General features: G+C 37.7%; 2 protein-coding genes and 2 non-coding genes across 5 annotated transcripts; 3 read left to right on the top strand and 1 right to left on the bottom strand.

The window, feature by feature from the left end:
• Nucleotides 1–3,591: 3,591 nt before the first annotated feature.
• Nucleotides 3,592–9,837, bottom strand: cep63 (centrosomal protein 63). Of its 2 annotated transcripts, none has more exons than XM_055164410.1 (14): nt 9,470–9,837; nt 9,069–9,246; nt 8,909–8,995; nt 8,666–8,782; nt 8,479–8,592; nt 8,014–8,184; nt 7,783–7,928; nt 7,515–7,658; nt 7,302–7,404; nt 7,000–7,197; nt 6,588–6,674; nt 6,366–6,526; nt 4,644–4,929; nt 3,592–3,943 (listed from the first exon to the last, which is right to left on the bottom strand). In XM_055164410.1, the coding sequence occupies exons 1-14, from the start codon at nt 9,502–9,504 to the stop codon at nt 3,764–3,766; spliced, it is 2,007 nt and encodes a 668-aa protein (XP_055020385.1). In that variant the 5' UTR covers nt 9,505–9,837; the 3' UTR covers nt 3,592–3,763. The 2 variants fall into 2 exon arrangements, with proteins under 2 accessions (XP_055020385.1, XP_055020386.1); XM_055164411.1 differs by having other exon boundaries at nt 8,047–8,184.
• Nucleotides 9,838–10,223: 386 nt separating this feature from the next.
• On the top strand, nt 10,224–10,295 carry trnap-cgg (transfer RNA proline (anticodon CGG)). Its single transcript has one exon. It is a non-coding gene; the product is annotated as a tRNA-Pro (tRNA).
• Nucleotides 10,296–10,592: 297 nt separating this feature from the next.
• trnap-ugg (transfer RNA proline (anticodon UGG)) lies at nt 10,593–10,664 on the top strand. The gene has a single exon. It is a non-coding gene; the product is annotated as a tRNA-Pro (tRNA).
• A 65-nt stretch (nt 10,665–10,729) lies between these two features.
• Nucleotides 10,730–14,233, top strand: im:7152348 (uncharacterized protein LOC559250 homolog). The gene is made up of 4 exons (XM_020918784.2): nt 10,730–11,152; nt 12,044–12,491; nt 13,504–13,608; nt 13,702–14,233. The coding sequence occupies exons 2-4, from the start codon at nt 12,160–12,162 to the stop codon at nt 13,745–13,747; spliced, it is 483 nt and encodes a 160-aa protein (XP_020774443.2). The 5' UTR covers nt 10,730–11,152; nt 12,044–12,159; the 3' UTR covers nt 13,748–14,233.
• The last annotated feature ends 3,635 nt before the right edge of the window (nt 14,234–17,868 follow it).

Genomic DNA, 17,868 nt, shown 5'->3' with positions numbered 1-17,868 from the left:
TCCATTTCTCCACATGGCCGATATTAACTTTCTTAAACTTCCCAATTATGAGGATGAAGCTGGAATGACTGCATTGGCACGGAGCACGCATTCCTAGTTCGGATCCCGACAGACGCTGGTAAAAATGTACATATGTGGTATGTCTCAAACCTGCAGGGAGGACGGCCTTCTCTTTTCTGTGGACATTAATTTAAATTGAGGCTAAATTCCGGGCAACATGAAAAATGTGACAAATGCAAGACTCCCCTGTTACAGCGTGTCAAAAGATGAGAGCTAATTTGTTTTGAGAGGAATTTAGCAGGACCTTGGTGCGTTATATAAGGTCATAACACGCTAAAGGTTTACCTGACCTCATTAATCAGGTTAACTTGTTGGATTCAGATTCAGAAAGACAGTTATAGACAGTTATAGCAGTGGGTCAAGCCAAACTAAAGATTCTGAACTTTGCTCAGGAATGGGACTGTATGACATTTCCACAATACAATACCAGTGACCAAAAATATCATAGTTTTATATTATATCATGGAGTTGTGTATTTTAGTTATGCAAAGGATTGCTCTTTGGTTATGCTCTACTTTACTGTGCAGAGGTGTGACAAGCAGGCAATTATACATAGTAAGATACATGACTAGGATAGGCATACTTTGATTGAAATAGACTTCAGACTATTCCCTCCATCTTATTTAAACGATGTGTGGCATGATCGACATAAATGACGATCAGACAAACTGTATTCACGAGTTCAAGGATGTGGAGGAGCCTTGAACCTTGAACCTGGGCTTCTATCAATACCATCAGAAGCCAACAATATTTGCACAATATTTATATCATGGCATTTAAAGGCTGTTTTATATCTTACTTTTGTCACGTCCCTATACACGAGGATGGATTCAGTTAGACATGTGCGCATCAGTGTGTTTCCATCATTATACATATTTTGGAAATGAAAGTTTACAGAGCGGGATGATTTGAGCACACTGGGTTATTGAAGGAATGCAGAGAAAATTGTATTTAGTGCAGTTATGAAATTAAGTGTAACCTCAAGAATATGAGGTACATGGATTTATGTAAGATGCTAAGTAGAAAATATTCTAAGCTTTCAGACAGGACGTGTAGAGGAAGATCAAGGAGAGATTTCTGAAAGTTTTGAGATAGGACATGATGTTTGGTTTCAGAGAAGAGGATGCAGGGGATAAGGCTTCTTAAAGATCCTATATTACGCAAAATTGACTCTTGTGAGCGTCAAGCCATGTTATAATGCAGTTACCTCCTCAAAAACTTTTTTTTGATTCGTTTTGTTAATATATGATAGAAAAAGGGTCACTCAGTCTTCTCCAAAGCTCAAAATACTGTTCCACCTTGTGATGTCATGAAGCAGCAGCTACACCTATCTTTTACCTTTTGTTTAGTTGTTTGTTTGTTCCAGGACTGAAATCCAAATGATTCTAGTGAAGGTGTATGATGTTTAAAAACACAGTGAAGCACTTCCTGGAGTCAGTTGAGTTTGTAGATTCCTGTAAGTATCTTGGAACGTTCTTTGATTCTAAATTGAGCTTTGACAATAATTGTACTGCTGTACTGGAAGTTGTTCTTCTACTGTGTAGATGGAACAAAGATGTTTATGAAATCAGTTTTATGTTTTTTATTGGTCTCATGGTTTGGGAGCATCTCTGCTAAAAACAAGAACTTCCAGAGTCAGTTGGTGAAATGGGTGAGTAGGTGATTGTCCATCCTCAGAGCCTGGACTCCCTGTACTCAAGGCAGTTACAGAGAATGTCCCAAAGAATTCTAAAAGACGTGCAACATCCACTAAACTTAGAGTTTCAGCTGCTTCCCTATGGTCAGAGGCTTTTAGTCCCAAGATCTAGAACAAATAATTTAAAAGAAGCTTCGTTCCAGCTGCCATCGTACTTATGAATAAATTGTAATCTATTTATCTGTCAACGTTAGTACATTGTCTTGGAAAAAATTGTGTGTTTTTTTATATATTTATTAATATTTATTGTTATCCTAGCCAAGCGTGATGGATGAATTTAATGATTTATTTATGGAACAAAGCCATTCTGCACTGGAGCACTGTAACACTTTATACTGTAATTGTGTTTTTATGTGTTCATTGTACATAATGTGGAGGAATGAAATATGAAATGTGGAACCAGCCTCTCAAATCTGCAAAAAAAATGATATATGAGTATGAATAAAGCATTCTAACCTAAACTAACCTTACCACATGACATTGTTTTCTGTTTGAGATATCTAAATATGTAGGGTTTGTGTGAAAAACATGCATAGATGAAACAAAACACAACTCCAGGTAGGTTTGTGATGACTGATGAGGAAACAACATTATAACTGTTTTTCTGTTGATCAGAAGTGTAACATGGGCCCTTTAAAAACTAACAAACAACTAGCACTAATACAGATTTTCTTAACACAGGCGTGTCTTTGACGTTAGTGACAGACTCGCACCACAGCATCAAATGGCATGTCTCTGCTCAGGTCACTCATGTCACCAGCTCTTGGCCAAGTCACTGCAAAAAATCTGGAGTATTTCAAACTTCTAGGTACAGCTTTTGACCCACACAGTATATAAGAGTAACAGTAATGCCTAAGTGATACAGTGTAGTAAAATAAAATGGTGGTGCAAAGAGATCAAATAATATAATAATATAATTCTTTTTCTATAACTCTTTATTCCTACATTCATCGGTCTCCTTAACAATTCTTAAAGGAATTAAAAGGTCACTGCTGCACCTTGCCTGTACCTGCACTTTACCTGTTTAACAGCATATTATTGTTATTATAATTCTTCCTTGTGTGAATGTTTTTAAGCTGCTGTCTGCACCAGAATTGCCCCTAAGAGATCAAATAAAAGAACTCTAAATCTAAGAATCCTCCTCCCACTTTTCCCTATTTCATGCAATTTTCAAACCAAAACTTTACAAACTGTGATTTAGTCCAGTAGATCATTTAAGGAATTGCTTGTAAAATTTAAGAAGTATTGAGCTGATGATAATTTGTGCAAATACATTTACAATTGCACATCTGTATTTTATAATTCACTGAGCATATTTCATTTTTGTATTTTTGCCATGCTTCACACAACAGGCCTTGTTTTGGCCTTAAACTAGAACACTGTTTCTGGTATGCCTCACAGAAGGATACCATTTTTGCCAACTTTTTTAGTGTAATTGGAACCACAATTTCTTCTCTGTGCCCAAAAGCCCAAACGTAATCCCCCAAAAATGCACATCTGAATGTTTTTAAGTAGCTGTTTTCCATTTTAAGGCCTGAAATGTATCTGGTATGTGGCACATCTTTTCCAGGTGATGTATTGTTCTGGTCAGCAGTTGTTTAAGAAATGCAAGAATGTAATCAATCAGATCGGATTCAACTAAAAAAAAAAACACTGTACCTCAGCAAATGCCAGACGTCCAATGACTCAGGATCATATGACTTTATGCCTTAAGTATATTTCAAAGTTTTAATATAACATGAAATCAGATGAATTTGCAATCAGTTTTAGACTTGGATGAAAAAAGTCCTCCATTCTATTTCTATCTTATCATTATTAAATTATGTCAAACTTAATACATCTTGTGTTTTTATTAAAGTTTCAAATACTGTGGATATTAAGCAAAATGCATTGGTTGAAATGTCAGTTCAAAATGCAATAACAAGATAATAAAATACATGCATGTGTTCTTCTCTTGTCAGGAATATTTATTAAGCACTTCATCTTGTCCTGCTCAGTTTTCAATCACTAACTGTTTGTAGCAGTAGGTTCCAATGTTACGATGGCACTGGGCAGGTACTTAGACACAGTCCTTGTATTGTTCTCCGTCATATTTTGGATGTGAGAGTCCAGTATCTGCAGCAGCTCTTTGGACCTTTGGCTCTCCTCCTCCAGGAACCGAGAAACCATCCCACCAGAAGGAGACTCCTGGGAAAAGAAATTAGATACTGTACAATAAAAACAATGGATTCTCTTAAGGGAACAGGACTATATACTTGTACATTATATTCTTTTACTAGTATAGTTCTCCAAAGGTACCAAGCTGTACACAAAAACTAAAGCTCCAAATTAAACTCTTTTTACATTTGAATACTTTTCTTTACCTTATTACAACACACCTGCAAAACTAGTAGTGATACTATTGCATTACTGAGATGTCAGCTCTTTTAACATGTGGACATTAATTTAAATTCTGGCTTAATTCTGGGAGACTAGAAAAATATGACAAAAGCAAAACTCCCCTGTTACAGAAAGTGTCAAAGGATGAGAAGAGCTAATTTGTTTTTAGAGGACTTTGGCTGGACCCCGGTTCGTTATATAAGGTCATAATAAGCTAAAGGTTTACCTGACCTCATTTATCAGGTTAACTTGTTGGATTCAGATTCAGAAAGACAGTTACAGACAGGAATGAGTCAAGTCAATGCAGGGGGCAGAGCAAAAGATGTTGAAATTAATTTTGCTCTTGAATGGAACAGTATGAAATTTACACAGTACAAAAACAGTGACCAGAAATATCACAGTACATGTATAAATAATGATGCAATGATGATGAAGTGTTCAGCCAAGTCAAGTCCTTGTTTTCTTCTACTTATCCTCCTTTCTTGCGTTCAATAGTTTGTTTACTTACTGCCCCTATGGCCCTCTCTCTTGTATTTGAATGTGCAGAGCCCGGGCCCTCAGCAGCAGAGTCACTGGAGGCCGAGTTCCTCCTGCCCAGGTTCAGTTCGGAGGAGTTGGAAGAGGAGGGCCGTGACCGGGCTGGAGACTGGGTCCGGCTGTCCTGAGAGCTGCTGTGGGACGGTGCTGTGGAGGTTTGGGGTTTGACCTGCAGACGACTGAATAGTTGCTGGATCTCCCCCTCATGGCTGGAGCCACTGCCAGGTTCCCTGGTTTTCCTTTGGTCAGTTTGGTCCCTGAAGGCATAGTAGTGCATGGCTGTCATTACTCTTTGTATCTACCGTAGGCATCTAGGCTCTGTAAACTATTGTTGCACATCTCAGTATTGGTATTTCACATTTTAGAACAGGGGTGTCAAACTCATTTTGGTCCGGGGGCCGTATTCAACCTACTTTGATCCCAAAGGGGCCGGATCAGAAAACTCATGGCATATAAACCCCAAAAATAACAATAAGTTCAAATATTTGTGCAGAGAAACACAAATCTATTACAGAAATCTTTTTTAATTGATTAACTCTTTCTTTTACAAAATATTATAACATTATGAACAACCTGAAACTTTAAGAAAAATGTAATTTCAGCACAATGTTTTAACATGAACTTGTTTGCAAATCGTAATAAGTCCATTTTTGTTGTAAAATCCTGCACTCGGCTCCACTTTTCTCATGCTGGACATTTTTCTGATGAGGGTGTCACGGTCAACAGTCAAAACGATCGTTTTCGTTTCAGAAAATCACCAATATTTTAATAGAAAATATAATTAAAATATTTTAGTAGAAAATCAGCCGAGGGCCAGATTAAAAGGTCTTGGAGGGCCGGATCTGGCCCCCGGGCCGCATGTTTGACACCTGTGTTTTAGAACATACAAAATTATGTATTTGCATGATGGGGATACGTATTCAAAATTCTGCAGTTGCCAGCACAAGGCAGAAAACTGTAGATTTGATTAGTATAGCAACTTCTAAATCAGACTTAATACTAGGGTTGTAACAATACCCAAGTCTCGATACGATACGATATCGTCACAGTATGAACCTCACTGTACGATATTTATTGCGGCATTGTGGGAAAGCTCACGATATGGTGGGGAGGCTCACGATTAGGAATGTAACAATATACAAATCTCTTGGTACGATGTTTTCACGATATACATCTCATGGTATATTTTTTTGCGATATTTTTTGGAGGCTGACAAAACTGTTAATATGCTACTTTTTCCTCTTAAAATGCCTTGACAAGACTTAATCCAAAGAACTAAGACTTAAAAGTGCTTAGAAATGTTATTTCTTCATGTAGTCTACACTGAAATGGAGCAAGGGATCATGGTCTATGTAGTTCCCTCTGCCTTTTTTTTAGCTATTGCTGCACCATAACTCTTAATTTAAGCAAAGAGTCTTGTAATTCGATATATTGTGATGGTCCACGATATTATTGTGAGAACTTTGACGATACGATATCACAATATTTCGGTTATTATTACACCCCTAATAATACGCCTCAATGTTGTAACATGGCATGGTCAGTAAATTCATCTTGCCTCCTACTTCATGAGTGGAAGTGGCTTTGAAATCTGAATCTATTGAGTCATAAACCTTTGTGTTATCCAATCAATAAAAAGTTAATATTGTTAATTATTTAGTCAGTTCTGGTGTAACTCTTGTATGGAGAGTACCTTTGAGCAGCAACGTGCAGTTCTTGACTTTTTGAACTGGAGGCACTTAGTTGGCTCTGCACGTCCCCGAGCGCCTGCCTCAGCTGTAGATTCTCCTGCTCCAGAATGCTTAGTGACGAAATGTAACTGTCCCTCAGAGCTGCCAGGGATGGGTCCTCTCTCTGGAGATAAGACATGTTATACTAATAAATATTGTTAACATTTTTGAAAAGTGTAACAAACCTTGGGTGAATGAGAATCCTGGCACTGGAGTAGACTTTTCAGATGCTGGTTCTCTTCTTTCAGCGAGTCCAGTTGAGCCTGAGTCATCTGAGAAAGTCAGTGGCAATAAAACTAATGAATAAATCTCCAATCAGGTAAGCAATCAAGGGGTTTCAGAATGATAAGACATGATTGCCATAGCAACTGACAATTTATATATTATACATATTATCTTTTAACAATACCATATAATTGTAAGTTAAATTGTGGACTTCATGTAGAGTGAGGTAAAAAACCTTGACTGCTCATATACAGGGATATTTTGCAATCAAAACCTCACTCTTTTCATTCATCATCAAAACAGAAAATGCAAAGGCTAATGTCCTCATGGGGTCTACCTTGCCCATGCACATATTGGTTGGTATGTTCGTACTTTGAGCTGAGTTGTCCTCTGCTCTGATCTCTGCTGCTCCCCTTTGAGCTGCTCCCGGATGCTGCACAGGGAGCCGCTGTGTGTGGAGATGGTGCGGTCCCTCTGGTGGAGCTCACTGGTCAGCTTGGACACCTCTCGCCTCATGCCCTCCACCTCCCCACTGTGGGTCTGCTGGGCCCGCTGAAGCTCCTCTCTCAACTACAAGAGCCCAAAAATTGTTAGGACATTTTCTACCATCTCTAATTAAATCAGTGAGTAAAACATTTCAAATAAATCAAATTAAACTTGTAAGTTATATAAACCTTTTTCATTTCTGCAGTGCATGACTCATATTCTGCTTTGATACTTTTCAGTTCTTGCTCTGTCTTTGATTGGTCCTCTTTCCGTCTGCTCATCATCTCAAGTCTAAAACATTGAAATAGGCAGTTAGTAGCATACTCATTTGAACAATAATTTTATAAGTAATAGTAAAGTCTCTGTGGTCTGTTTATACTTGTTCATAAAATAGTCCTCACTTCTCTTTCAGACATGACAGTTCAGCCCTGAGCTCAGCCTCACTGGTCTGAGCGCACTGCAGTTTGGCGGTGGTCTTCTCCAGATCCAACCTCATGGTCTCCACTCCTGCACCACCATGAGCCGCCAGACAGTCCTCCAGAGAGCTGTGAAGGAATATATAGTCATTTCTATTGAAGACAGTACACTAACGCTGTACACTGTACACTGTACTGGTAAACAGTGCCCTCTTGTGTATCATTCTGGTACTTCACTCTCAGGTTTTCTCACCGTATGACTTGATCTTTAGCCTGCAGCAGCTGTTTGAGTCTTTCAGCCTCATTTTGAAACCTCTGCCGCTCCAAACTGGCACGTCGTAAAAATGAATCCTGAGAGTCCAGAGTGGCGTGGAGCTCCTCTCTTTCCTCAGCATGCACCTAGAGAAAACAAACAAACTACTTTTTATCATCTAATCATCAACTTTTAGTGCCAATATTTTAGTGCTCTCCACATCATCCTGACCCTTTTCTCCCTCTGGTACTGTCCCAACCACACCTCCAGAGGGCGCAGCCGCTCCAGCTCCAGCTCTTGAGAATGAAGACTGTCTTGGGCTTTCTCCAGCTGAGCTCGAAGACGCTGTAGCTGTGAACAACACTCCTTGTGTTCCCGCTCCTTTGGCAGTGACCATTGGGACTAAAATAAATCAAAGAAATTAGCTTTACTTTAATAACACCTATAAAATCTTACATTGGAAATAAGTAACAGGGATTTAACATTTGGCAGACCTTTATCAGTTTGTTTTTTTTTTACCCCAAATGACCATGTATGTGTATGTAGAATTTAAAAATGTATATTTGTGTTTCCGCTACTAATTCTAACACACAAACAAATAGATTGTGTATAATTAAGAAATAACATAACTATGTTTGTCACATTTCCAAAAATTTTTAATAATACACATACTGTTTCAAATACATTACCACTTACTTTCAGAAGAGAGATTTCTTGAATCAGACTCTTGTTCTGTGTCTCTAATGTGACGAGTTGCTTTTGGTATTTGACGCACTGTTGTTCCCAATCTGCGGAGCGCCTTTGATGTTCCTGTACAGATCGTACATTGTACATCAATACAATAGTTTAATAGTGGACAATATGACAAGAAAAGACCACGCACCTCAATCTTCTCCTTGAGTCTGGACACTTCTGAACTGTCTGTGTCTTTTGCTCCAGTGCTGTCTTGCTTCACATGTTTGCGCTGAAGTTTCTGGTAACTTCTCTTTAATTTATTTAACTACAACAACAAGACAACTATTATTACACAGTGCATTACTCTCAAGATTTTGCAGAGCTATACTAAAAATATACAGAGATACATTAAGGTTTGTGTGTCTAAATACACAAGACACAATTCCTTTACCTCTTCACGGACTTTTTGCAGTTGTAGTTCATACTTTGAAATAAGTTCTGTTTTTGTAGATTCTTGCTGTTTTTGAAGTATCGACATCTGCCATATGTATATTAAAGGTTTAGTAATGTTATAGAAGAGATATAATTTAGAAAAGAAAATATAGTCAAACCTCCAGCTCCTTCCTCTGTAGCAGCTCTCTGGAGGTACACAGTTCCTCCTGGACAGTCTTCAGCTGGACTTGAGTGGTCTGGATCTCTGCTTCCCACTGAGTCCTCTGCTGACTGATCATAATGTCTATCTGCCGCATCAGCTCCTGCAGCTCAGGCTCACAGGACGAAAGCACCAAGCTGAGAGGCAATGATAAGGTTAATAACAGGGAAATATATTTGTTAGTGTTTCTTATTCCAATCTAAACAGAATGCAAGCATAAATAATGATTATGCACAAATAACAGTGTAACTAACAGAACATACTCATTTATAAATAATATGGAACATTATATATTGTATTCAATTAAACAGTTCAATACTTGAGAAAGCAAATGAGTTTAGATGACTGTCTTCCACATACCTCAAATCAGGATTTTGAGATCCCAAGGTCTCCATCTCCAAGGGTTAACTAGTCTCACCTCTAATAACAATACAGTGTTAACATGTAGAGGAGGATGGTAATAAAAAACATAGGCAGTTTAACAACACATCTCCCAGTTTAGTTAATTAGCAACGTTAGAGCCAAGACAACAAGAGAAAAGTTGGATGAAAGTGAAGAATTAACTTTTTCCGGACTGCAAGTGAAGCGATTGCCTAGCACATATTCTCGACAATTTAAAAAACGAATAACCTAATATAGTTATGGTAAAATCACAGTATAATTTCTATGTAATTAATTCCAAACACAACGCTCATGTCAATGTTCTTATCATTTCCTGATTTGTGGCGGTAGCTCCTCCCATAATGATGAGCTCATGACGTTGTGCGTAACAAGAAGCGGGCGATTTCTGCAAACATCTAACTGAAGTTGGCGGGTTATTTACGTGGATCTATGGTTATTTATCAAAAATCATCCTTCCAAAGCATGAACATGAGTAGATTACATTTGCAGGTATGTACAAGAAATGGAGGCCCCGAAACGTCACGATACAGTGCCGTATGTGTGCAGTTTATCGGCAGTGGTCATAATAATTTATTAATTTAACGATTTGCTAGTTCTGTCGAAGTGTCTATCGCAATACAATATGACAATTACAATCAGAGCTATCAAATGACGGTATATGATCACGATGTTACAATTTGTTATAACACTTTTTTCGTCACGTAGAGCACGTGGCTCGTTGGTCTAGGGGTATGATTCTCGCTTCGGGTGCGAGAGGTCCCGGGTTCAAATCCCGGACGAGCCCACTCTTTTGAAAAAAATAAATTGCCTACTCGTGTTTAGGGATATTGTTATAGTAAACTAATTTCCGTATGTTTTGATGTTTACGCAAATTATTTACCTACATTAAGAGTATGGGATAACGCTCCATTCTTAGGTTACGTCACATTGAATAACCCAGAGGAGCTCCACTGATATCTAGTCTCATGTGAGTTTCTCTTGTTATTCGTTTCTTTGGGTTATTTTAAAAATTGAACAATTCGTTTTGCGTCATATGCCGACTGTAAACATCTAAATATCTACTGCAGAGCGTTGGAAGTGTGGCTCGTTGGTCTAGGGGTATGATTCTCGCTTTGGGTGCGAGAGGTCCCGGGTTCAAATCCCGGACGAGCCCAGTTTTTTTCATTTTTACTTTTTTACTTCAACGTTTACGTTTCGTTGATTTTTTTTAAAAACGTAATACTTTTACCTATTTAGATTTATGTAGCTTGTCATATAACCAAACCAGATAAATAGTAGACATGGAGGACACGCCTGCCCTCCTGTCTTTAATCCCAAACTTCCCACGCGCGTTTCCCCATCTGCCCTCTGTCAGTGAACAAAGCGCGTCTTCCCGGTTCTCCAGCTGTTCTGTGTTGTGTGTTGCGTGTGCTGCTCTATGGGGCTGCTGGAGGCTGTGGACAGGAGGAGGAGAGACGGGAAGAGAGACGGACACTCCGGTATGTCCCGCCCCCGTTCACATCACGCACACTCGGCCCTGGTAGGAGGCAGACGAGTTTGGCTGCGGCTTTCCTCCGTCAGTTCGTAGGAAGCAGCTCCGCTAGGTGGAAACTGGGCCCAAGAGCAGTGGGCTCTGGGAATGAACTTTCCCCAACTTTAGAAGTAAGTAAGATGGACTATATCTTTCCTATCAGCCTATTTACTTTATTTTATTTTATTTTTTTGTATAAAATCGTAAACTATTCTTAATGTATTTTATTAATTTATAAATAAGCAGCCTTTTTACTATTGTTTGTAAAAGTAGTTTACTATTGGGCAATCTATCTTGTGGATCAGTGACATCTATCTAACCTTAATATGTTTTTAGTAGTTTGTTCAGTCAGTTTGTTTGTGTTTTCATTTTCTGAATTTCCTGTACTGTGATTCAGAGTTCATGTAATCCTTCAGCTTTATGTCAGTACAAATCATTTACATACAGTTTAGCCTGGCGTGTCTTGTGTGCGACTGGCTACTGTGACCACCTAATTTTTCTTGTGGATCAATATAGTTAATCTAATGCGGAGGTCTAAAATATAGGTTTATTGATCTGTGTTCTATTTAGAGGACCCATATTTCAAGTTTAGTTTGATAGATTATTTTGGTGGTTTCATAGACATTTTTTTACAGTTTTAACATATTTAATGTTTGTTATATTAAAAGTTAGAACAATTAGTTCATCATTATCATGAATAATGTATGTTAATGTATGTTGAAAAAATAATAGTATGTTCCTAAAGTTGATATTTTTACATTCACATCATTTTCTTTTTTATATTTTTTAGAACATACTTTGAGCCATATACAGTAGAAGCTATAAATGAGTGATGATTAATAGAAATTGGAGACAAGAGAAATCTGAATGAGGTCATGTCATAATTACTTGTCTGGTTTGTTAAGTCTTCTAAGCAGCAGCTGTCATGGGTTGCAGGGTTGTTGCAAACATTTAACTATTTACCTAATAATGTGTGTGTTACTGCATATGGTCTTGATATTGTATTTTGTTTATTTTTATAGAAAGAAGCTTCCTGGTGCCTGAAAACTGTCATTTTCGACAATCATCCCTTCTCAGCATCATCTTGTCTTTACTTTGCATGGTACTTCTTATATAGTATTACCAGTTGACTTACACCATGGTTTTATGTGAGGATATAGAGTGCAGTGTGTGCCTTTTACCATACACCCGTCTGGAGCGCATCCCTCGTCTGCTGCATTGCCTGCACACGTTTTGCCAGCCTTGCTTGGAGACGCTCTCTCAGTCCCGGGTCGGCCTCATCACAGTGAGCTGCCCCCTCTGCCGCCGGGTCACCTGTGTGGGGCAGCGTCTCGGGCTCCAGGGGGCCCTGTGGGTGGATAGCAGCCTTTGGGACCAGATTGAAGAGGAAGACAAGGAGGAAAAAGAAGAGAAGCACCGGTTCAAACAGTATGGGACCTTAGTTGGATCAGGCAAAAAAGAATCATCGTGGTGGGTCTGAACACAACATACCAGCTTCTATTTCCTGCCTCACTGTTGACACTATCCATAAGGGAGAGTGACTTTGAAACCTGCCACCAAGACTGTATGTACACATATGACCTCATGATAAATTTAGCTGCTGCCCTTTGACCTCTGAGTGTTGCCTAAACTTCCAAACTTTTTCTGCAAACACAGGAAACGTGTCATAGCTGCTACTGTAAATTGTAAACAGTGAATGAGTGAGAGTACCTTTTAGTACTCAAGTAATCAAAAAACTTCAAGTCTGTGATATTTAAAATGTAAACAGGAAGAAATATTGGCATAAGCCTCGTCCATTTCCAAACTAAAACAACCAAGAAAATAGGCACACCACACAAGATATCACGTTGGCTCGTTATTATGTGAAATACAGTAACATTTTGCAAAAGTTTTATCTACCACAGAAATTCCAGCATTCCAGTGGAACTTAAAGTAACTAAAATGTGTCTAAATCAGGACAAACTCGAAACAGTATGTCAACAAACCAGGCCTAAACCAGGATTATGCATTCTCTACATGCCATACTTATTTTGAACAGGGCTAAAACAGAACTAAACCTTACCAGGCTCTACATTAGAACAAGTCACTTTATGTTTTTGTTGTTAGTGTTGACACATTTCATGCTTTAACTGTTGATACAAACCCAGTGATTACTCAGAAATAGAATACACAAACCCATGAAGTAAATACAAAAGTAATGTTAATTTGTTTTCATCTGGTACTAACATCTTATCAGATTTCAATATTGTTTAAATATGGAGACAAAAGCCGGTTTCAGAGGCACACATTTTAATGTTATTGATGGAACACAAAGGTCAGATAGAGAGAAACGCTGAGTAGTTCTAATATTTGCATTTATGTATTCATTAACCAACAAAATTGCAAATAAAAAACATTTAACATTTAAACATTAACACTAAATATATGGGTTACTAACATGATTGAAAATAAGTCCTTAATATAGTCTCTTTCTCTTCCTCAGCCTGTTTGGCAGATCCTCCAGGACTAAGTTGAAGTTCCCCGCCTTTTTGAAACGCTTCACTCTGACAAAGCAGCAACAGGAGCAGATCGTCCCTGGCAGCAACGTGTAAGTTCACACCTGCTCTCAGACCACCATCTTTTAACAACCAGGAAGTCCATAAACCTGCTCACTATCTTTTGTACCATTTTACGTTCACAGGGAGATGAAATCCTGGCGTAGGCTTTCTACCGCAGATGATTTTTGAAACCTTTTGGTAAACTTTTAAGGTTTTTTTTTTTTTTTTTGTACTTTTGCGTCAGTCTCGGGACCTCCTAAATCAGCATAGAGGAGCAGTGGAGCAGGACCCAGAGCCGTTATGTGGATCCATTTGTAAAGCTGTCAACAGACGCCATTGTTCCCAGCCAAAGGTTTCCCCATTATTTATTTGGGACTTAATTCTGCCAGCTGCTGCTTTGGGATTGGGTTCAGACGACTCCCCAGACCACAGATGGTCTCCTGAAGACGCACACAAATGAACTGTAATTATTACTCTCCCTACTTAAAAAACAGAACAAAACAAAACAAAAAAAACACTGGTACAGTATTTAATAAAAGTATTTTTCTTCACACGTGTCAGTGTGTTGGAAGATTCAAAGGTGACATCAAGTATTACAATTTCTGTTTAAATTTCACTCAATGGAGAGATTAGTACTGGATGTAAAACATTATTAAAGAATAAGTAGTAAAAGTTGTTAATGTATTACTTTTGTATACTACTACTTTTACTTTGAAACTGTATTGTTATGCATCGCAAAGAAAATCAATCCAGAAATCAAAAAGTGGTTTAATCCAAACTTGATAAATACTTTGTACAGTGGAAGTTAAACTAATAACTTTTACTGTACATTCTTTGTTAGATACATTTTTAAACCACTACTAGATGTACTACAATTACTATTACTACCCTAATTACAACCTGCCTGTTTCAACTACTTTGTAATTTTCATGTCAATACATTGAACCATGTTTTCTAAGTTAATTATAGACTATTGCTTGAGCTATTTAGTATAATTATTATAAAATGCAGGGTATTACTCAAATGCTGCAATATTTTTTACCACATCACAACACTGACAATGATTTTAGCTTGGAACACCTCTATTATATTCTTGCTTTATGTCAAATGACAATGAATCATGTCCAGTTATCCTGACATCTGAGTATTAATTACACCGGGGACATGTGGTCAGTGAAATCAGTGAAGGCAGTGGTATAAGTCTGAATATCACAGTGCAAATATTATCTTTGTGTTGGAGATACAGAACAAACACGTCTCACAAAAGAGTCGCCCGGCCGCGAAATCGGATTAAAAACTGCATTCACCGGGCATCAGCGAGCATCTGGCAAATCTTCCACAACCAAAATATTAAAATAGTCCTCATCACTTTCAGAGGCGTCTATTGTGTTGCCATATGGTCATACATCAGAAAGAGGCGGGGCTCAAAGTATTAGAGTATAAGAAGTGTGGCTATAAATGAAAGAGGACGTACGCTTAAAGTTTAGGCTATGATTTGAGGCATTGTAGTTGTATTAAGGTCACTTTGCTTGCTTAAAAATGGGTCAGACACTCAAAAAACAACACGGTATATTCTAAAGATAAAAGTTTAAGTAAAAAAATTCAATACATGTTTGAAAAAAATGACTGTAGAAAATAAATACATACATTCTAGTCTCATTCTAGTAACGTTATGTAGCCAAAACTCTTTTCAAAACTAAAATTAACCTAACCCAATGTATATCTAATTGGACAGAACAGATATTTCCTTGAAGTAAAGATAAATAAATAAAAATAAATCACAAAAACAGGAGTTAGATAAACTAGTCTAATAGATAATCTATTAGACTTAGATAAACTTTATTGACCCACAAGGGAAATGACTTGGCCACAGTAGCTCACCCATCACAATATATTACAATAACAAAGAGTAAAAAATGATTGTTGTTATTAAAGTGACATTAATGAAGTGCATGTGGAGTATTTTTTAACATACTAAATGCAGCTGGAGTCCCACCTTTGCTCTTCTCACAGCTGTTGTATCCAGGTCACTGTAGTCTCACGTCCGTTAGTCGTCACACTGGTTTGGGGCAGGGTCAGTCAGGTCACGAACACGCCTCCCAACTGTCAAACACACGGATGCTGTTTTCTGTACGCAAAATCTGTTCTCATGTCACTGTGCCAAATAGGAATGTTTCAATAGATGATTCCCATAGTTTCTGTTGATGAGAAAAAGGCGGTTCTGCTTGGGCTACTTTACAACCTCAAAAACTAGTGCTGACAACGTAAAGAGTGTAGCTGTCACAAAGCGTATTTTTACTGACCCATTAGCACCTGGTTAACAAAAGTTGTGTTAACTGCTTCTGTCTCCGGCACAGTGGAAAAAATGCTGTAAAAGCTGGTAGATATTTTACACAAGAATCTCACTATTCAAAGTTTTTTCTTATTTTACTGTTTTAAAGAAATGTCTTTTTGTATAATAACAGTGTTGAAATGTATTTTTGACACATTATTATTACACGTTTTTTTTTTTTTTTTGCTTCATTTTGTGGACATATTAGATACCCAAAAATTACAGAGGATTTTGTTGTCTTATTTAGACTACATCTTGAAAAGGGGAACAGAAATGAACATTTTGCCTTTTTTTTGGGGGGGGGGTTAAAAGTACTATAGATCTCAGTTCCATTTCTCTCCAGTGACTAGGTCAGGAATCGGAATACACTAAACGGTTTGCAAGAACCCCAGAAGTGCAAGTCCGGGCACCAGCCAATCAGCAAAGAGCCATTTATTCTGTGTCCTAATGCTGGTCAGACGTTTTCCAAAAGGTGAAACCGGCTGACCAGGCTACTATAGATCAGGCTTTGGCTTAGAATTAGTCTGCATATCAACATATCTTTCTGTATGATCTCTCAAAATCTTAAGACAAAAAGATTGGATAGTTTGGTACCTTTAAGTGCTGCTCTAAAGTTCTTTATGGCCGTATGGAGGATAAAATGTTGCAAGATGATGAAACTAAATGGCTAATAAAACATTTTTTGGTGCAAATTGAACCATTTTAACCACCTAAAAGTAAAGCAGTAACCCAGCAGGTCCCTCACAGCTTCAGTCTGCTGCACCCTGTGGAGATCAAAGACTCAACAGTCCTGGGAAAACAGTCGAATGCTAGTTTCGCTTTCGCAATACATGTAAGCCCGCTGATGGACATGCTGCTGCACATCTCTTGATTAAACGTACACCCACCCTATTTTAAGGGATAAGACTCAAGAAGACTTAGTAAAATCTAATTATAGATATCAAATGAAAACTTATGGGCTATATGAAGTAAAATATTACAAAATGCAGGTTTATTGCTACAGTGCCACCAACTCTAATGAAAATAGATTAGATTGGCCAATATTAGATAAATAATTCAGATTTTTCAATAGGTAAATAGGGAAGGGTCCTACCCCCATGATCTGAGCTGAGAGTGAAACCTTGCCACATTTTAAATCTGGAAATGATCAGTAAATAAAAACAGCCCATGATATTAGATCTGATCTTGTCAATGTGCCAGTCTGCTGATGTCTTGGCTTCTTAACTGTGATCAGGCTTTCTTCAGTTACATTCCTGTTGTATTTGTGGGTCATGTGTTTATTCATGCGGTGAGTTTAGAGGAAATGTGCAAACTGCTCATGGAGCAAGAGGCTTTCAGTAGCTCTAAGACCAAAATCCAGTAATACCAGATATGAAGGAAGTAGCCATCTGTTAGTCCTAAAAACATTTCTTAACTTACTTTTTCTCATTCAAAAGATGACTTATTTTCAAGTTTCAAATGGTTTATCACAATAGCAACTGTCCTAATTTTTCATCATTCTGAGACCCATGGATAGATCACATGCTTATGTCACGAAACAACACATTATTAAACACAAATAAATGGATCAAGTGTGTATGAGTTTCTCTGTTTCTCTAACTTGTACTTAATTTAATAATAGGCAACCTGTTGTAAACAATTTGCAAAGAAAAGTTGAAGAATATTTTAAAAATTGCAGGAATTTGAGTTTTCTAAAACATACTAATGACACAACATTAGGGAGAATTCTATCCAAATGTTTGACACAATTTACACACGAGAAACACATTTTTCTGATACTTTTAATTTTATTTCAACAATGTAGAAGTGTTTCAGTATACATTTATTTCTCAGATATTAATTTCTGTGTACATTAGTCGCTAGTGTGATGTAATGCCTACCAGGAAGTACAATTTTAAACCTAAAAAGTGCCAAACCTGGGAAAAATGTAATGTTCATCAAAATCTTAATTAGAATGATCTTAGCTGGATTTTAGTGA

This window comes from Boleophthalmus pectinirostris, unplaced genomic scaffold (genome assembly GCF_026225935.1).
Source record: "Boleophthalmus pectinirostris isolate CB_2022bp ecotype Guang Dong unplaced genomic scaffold, ASM2622593v1 HiC_scaffold_691, whole genome shotgun sequence".
Classification (NCBI taxonomy): Eukaryota; Metazoa; Chordata; class Actinopteri; order Gobiiformes; family Gobiidae; genus Boleophthalmus; species Boleophthalmus pectinirostris.
The sequence above is the reverse complement of the archived record's forward strand: the minus strand, read 5'-3'. Positions and strand labels throughout refer to the sequence as shown.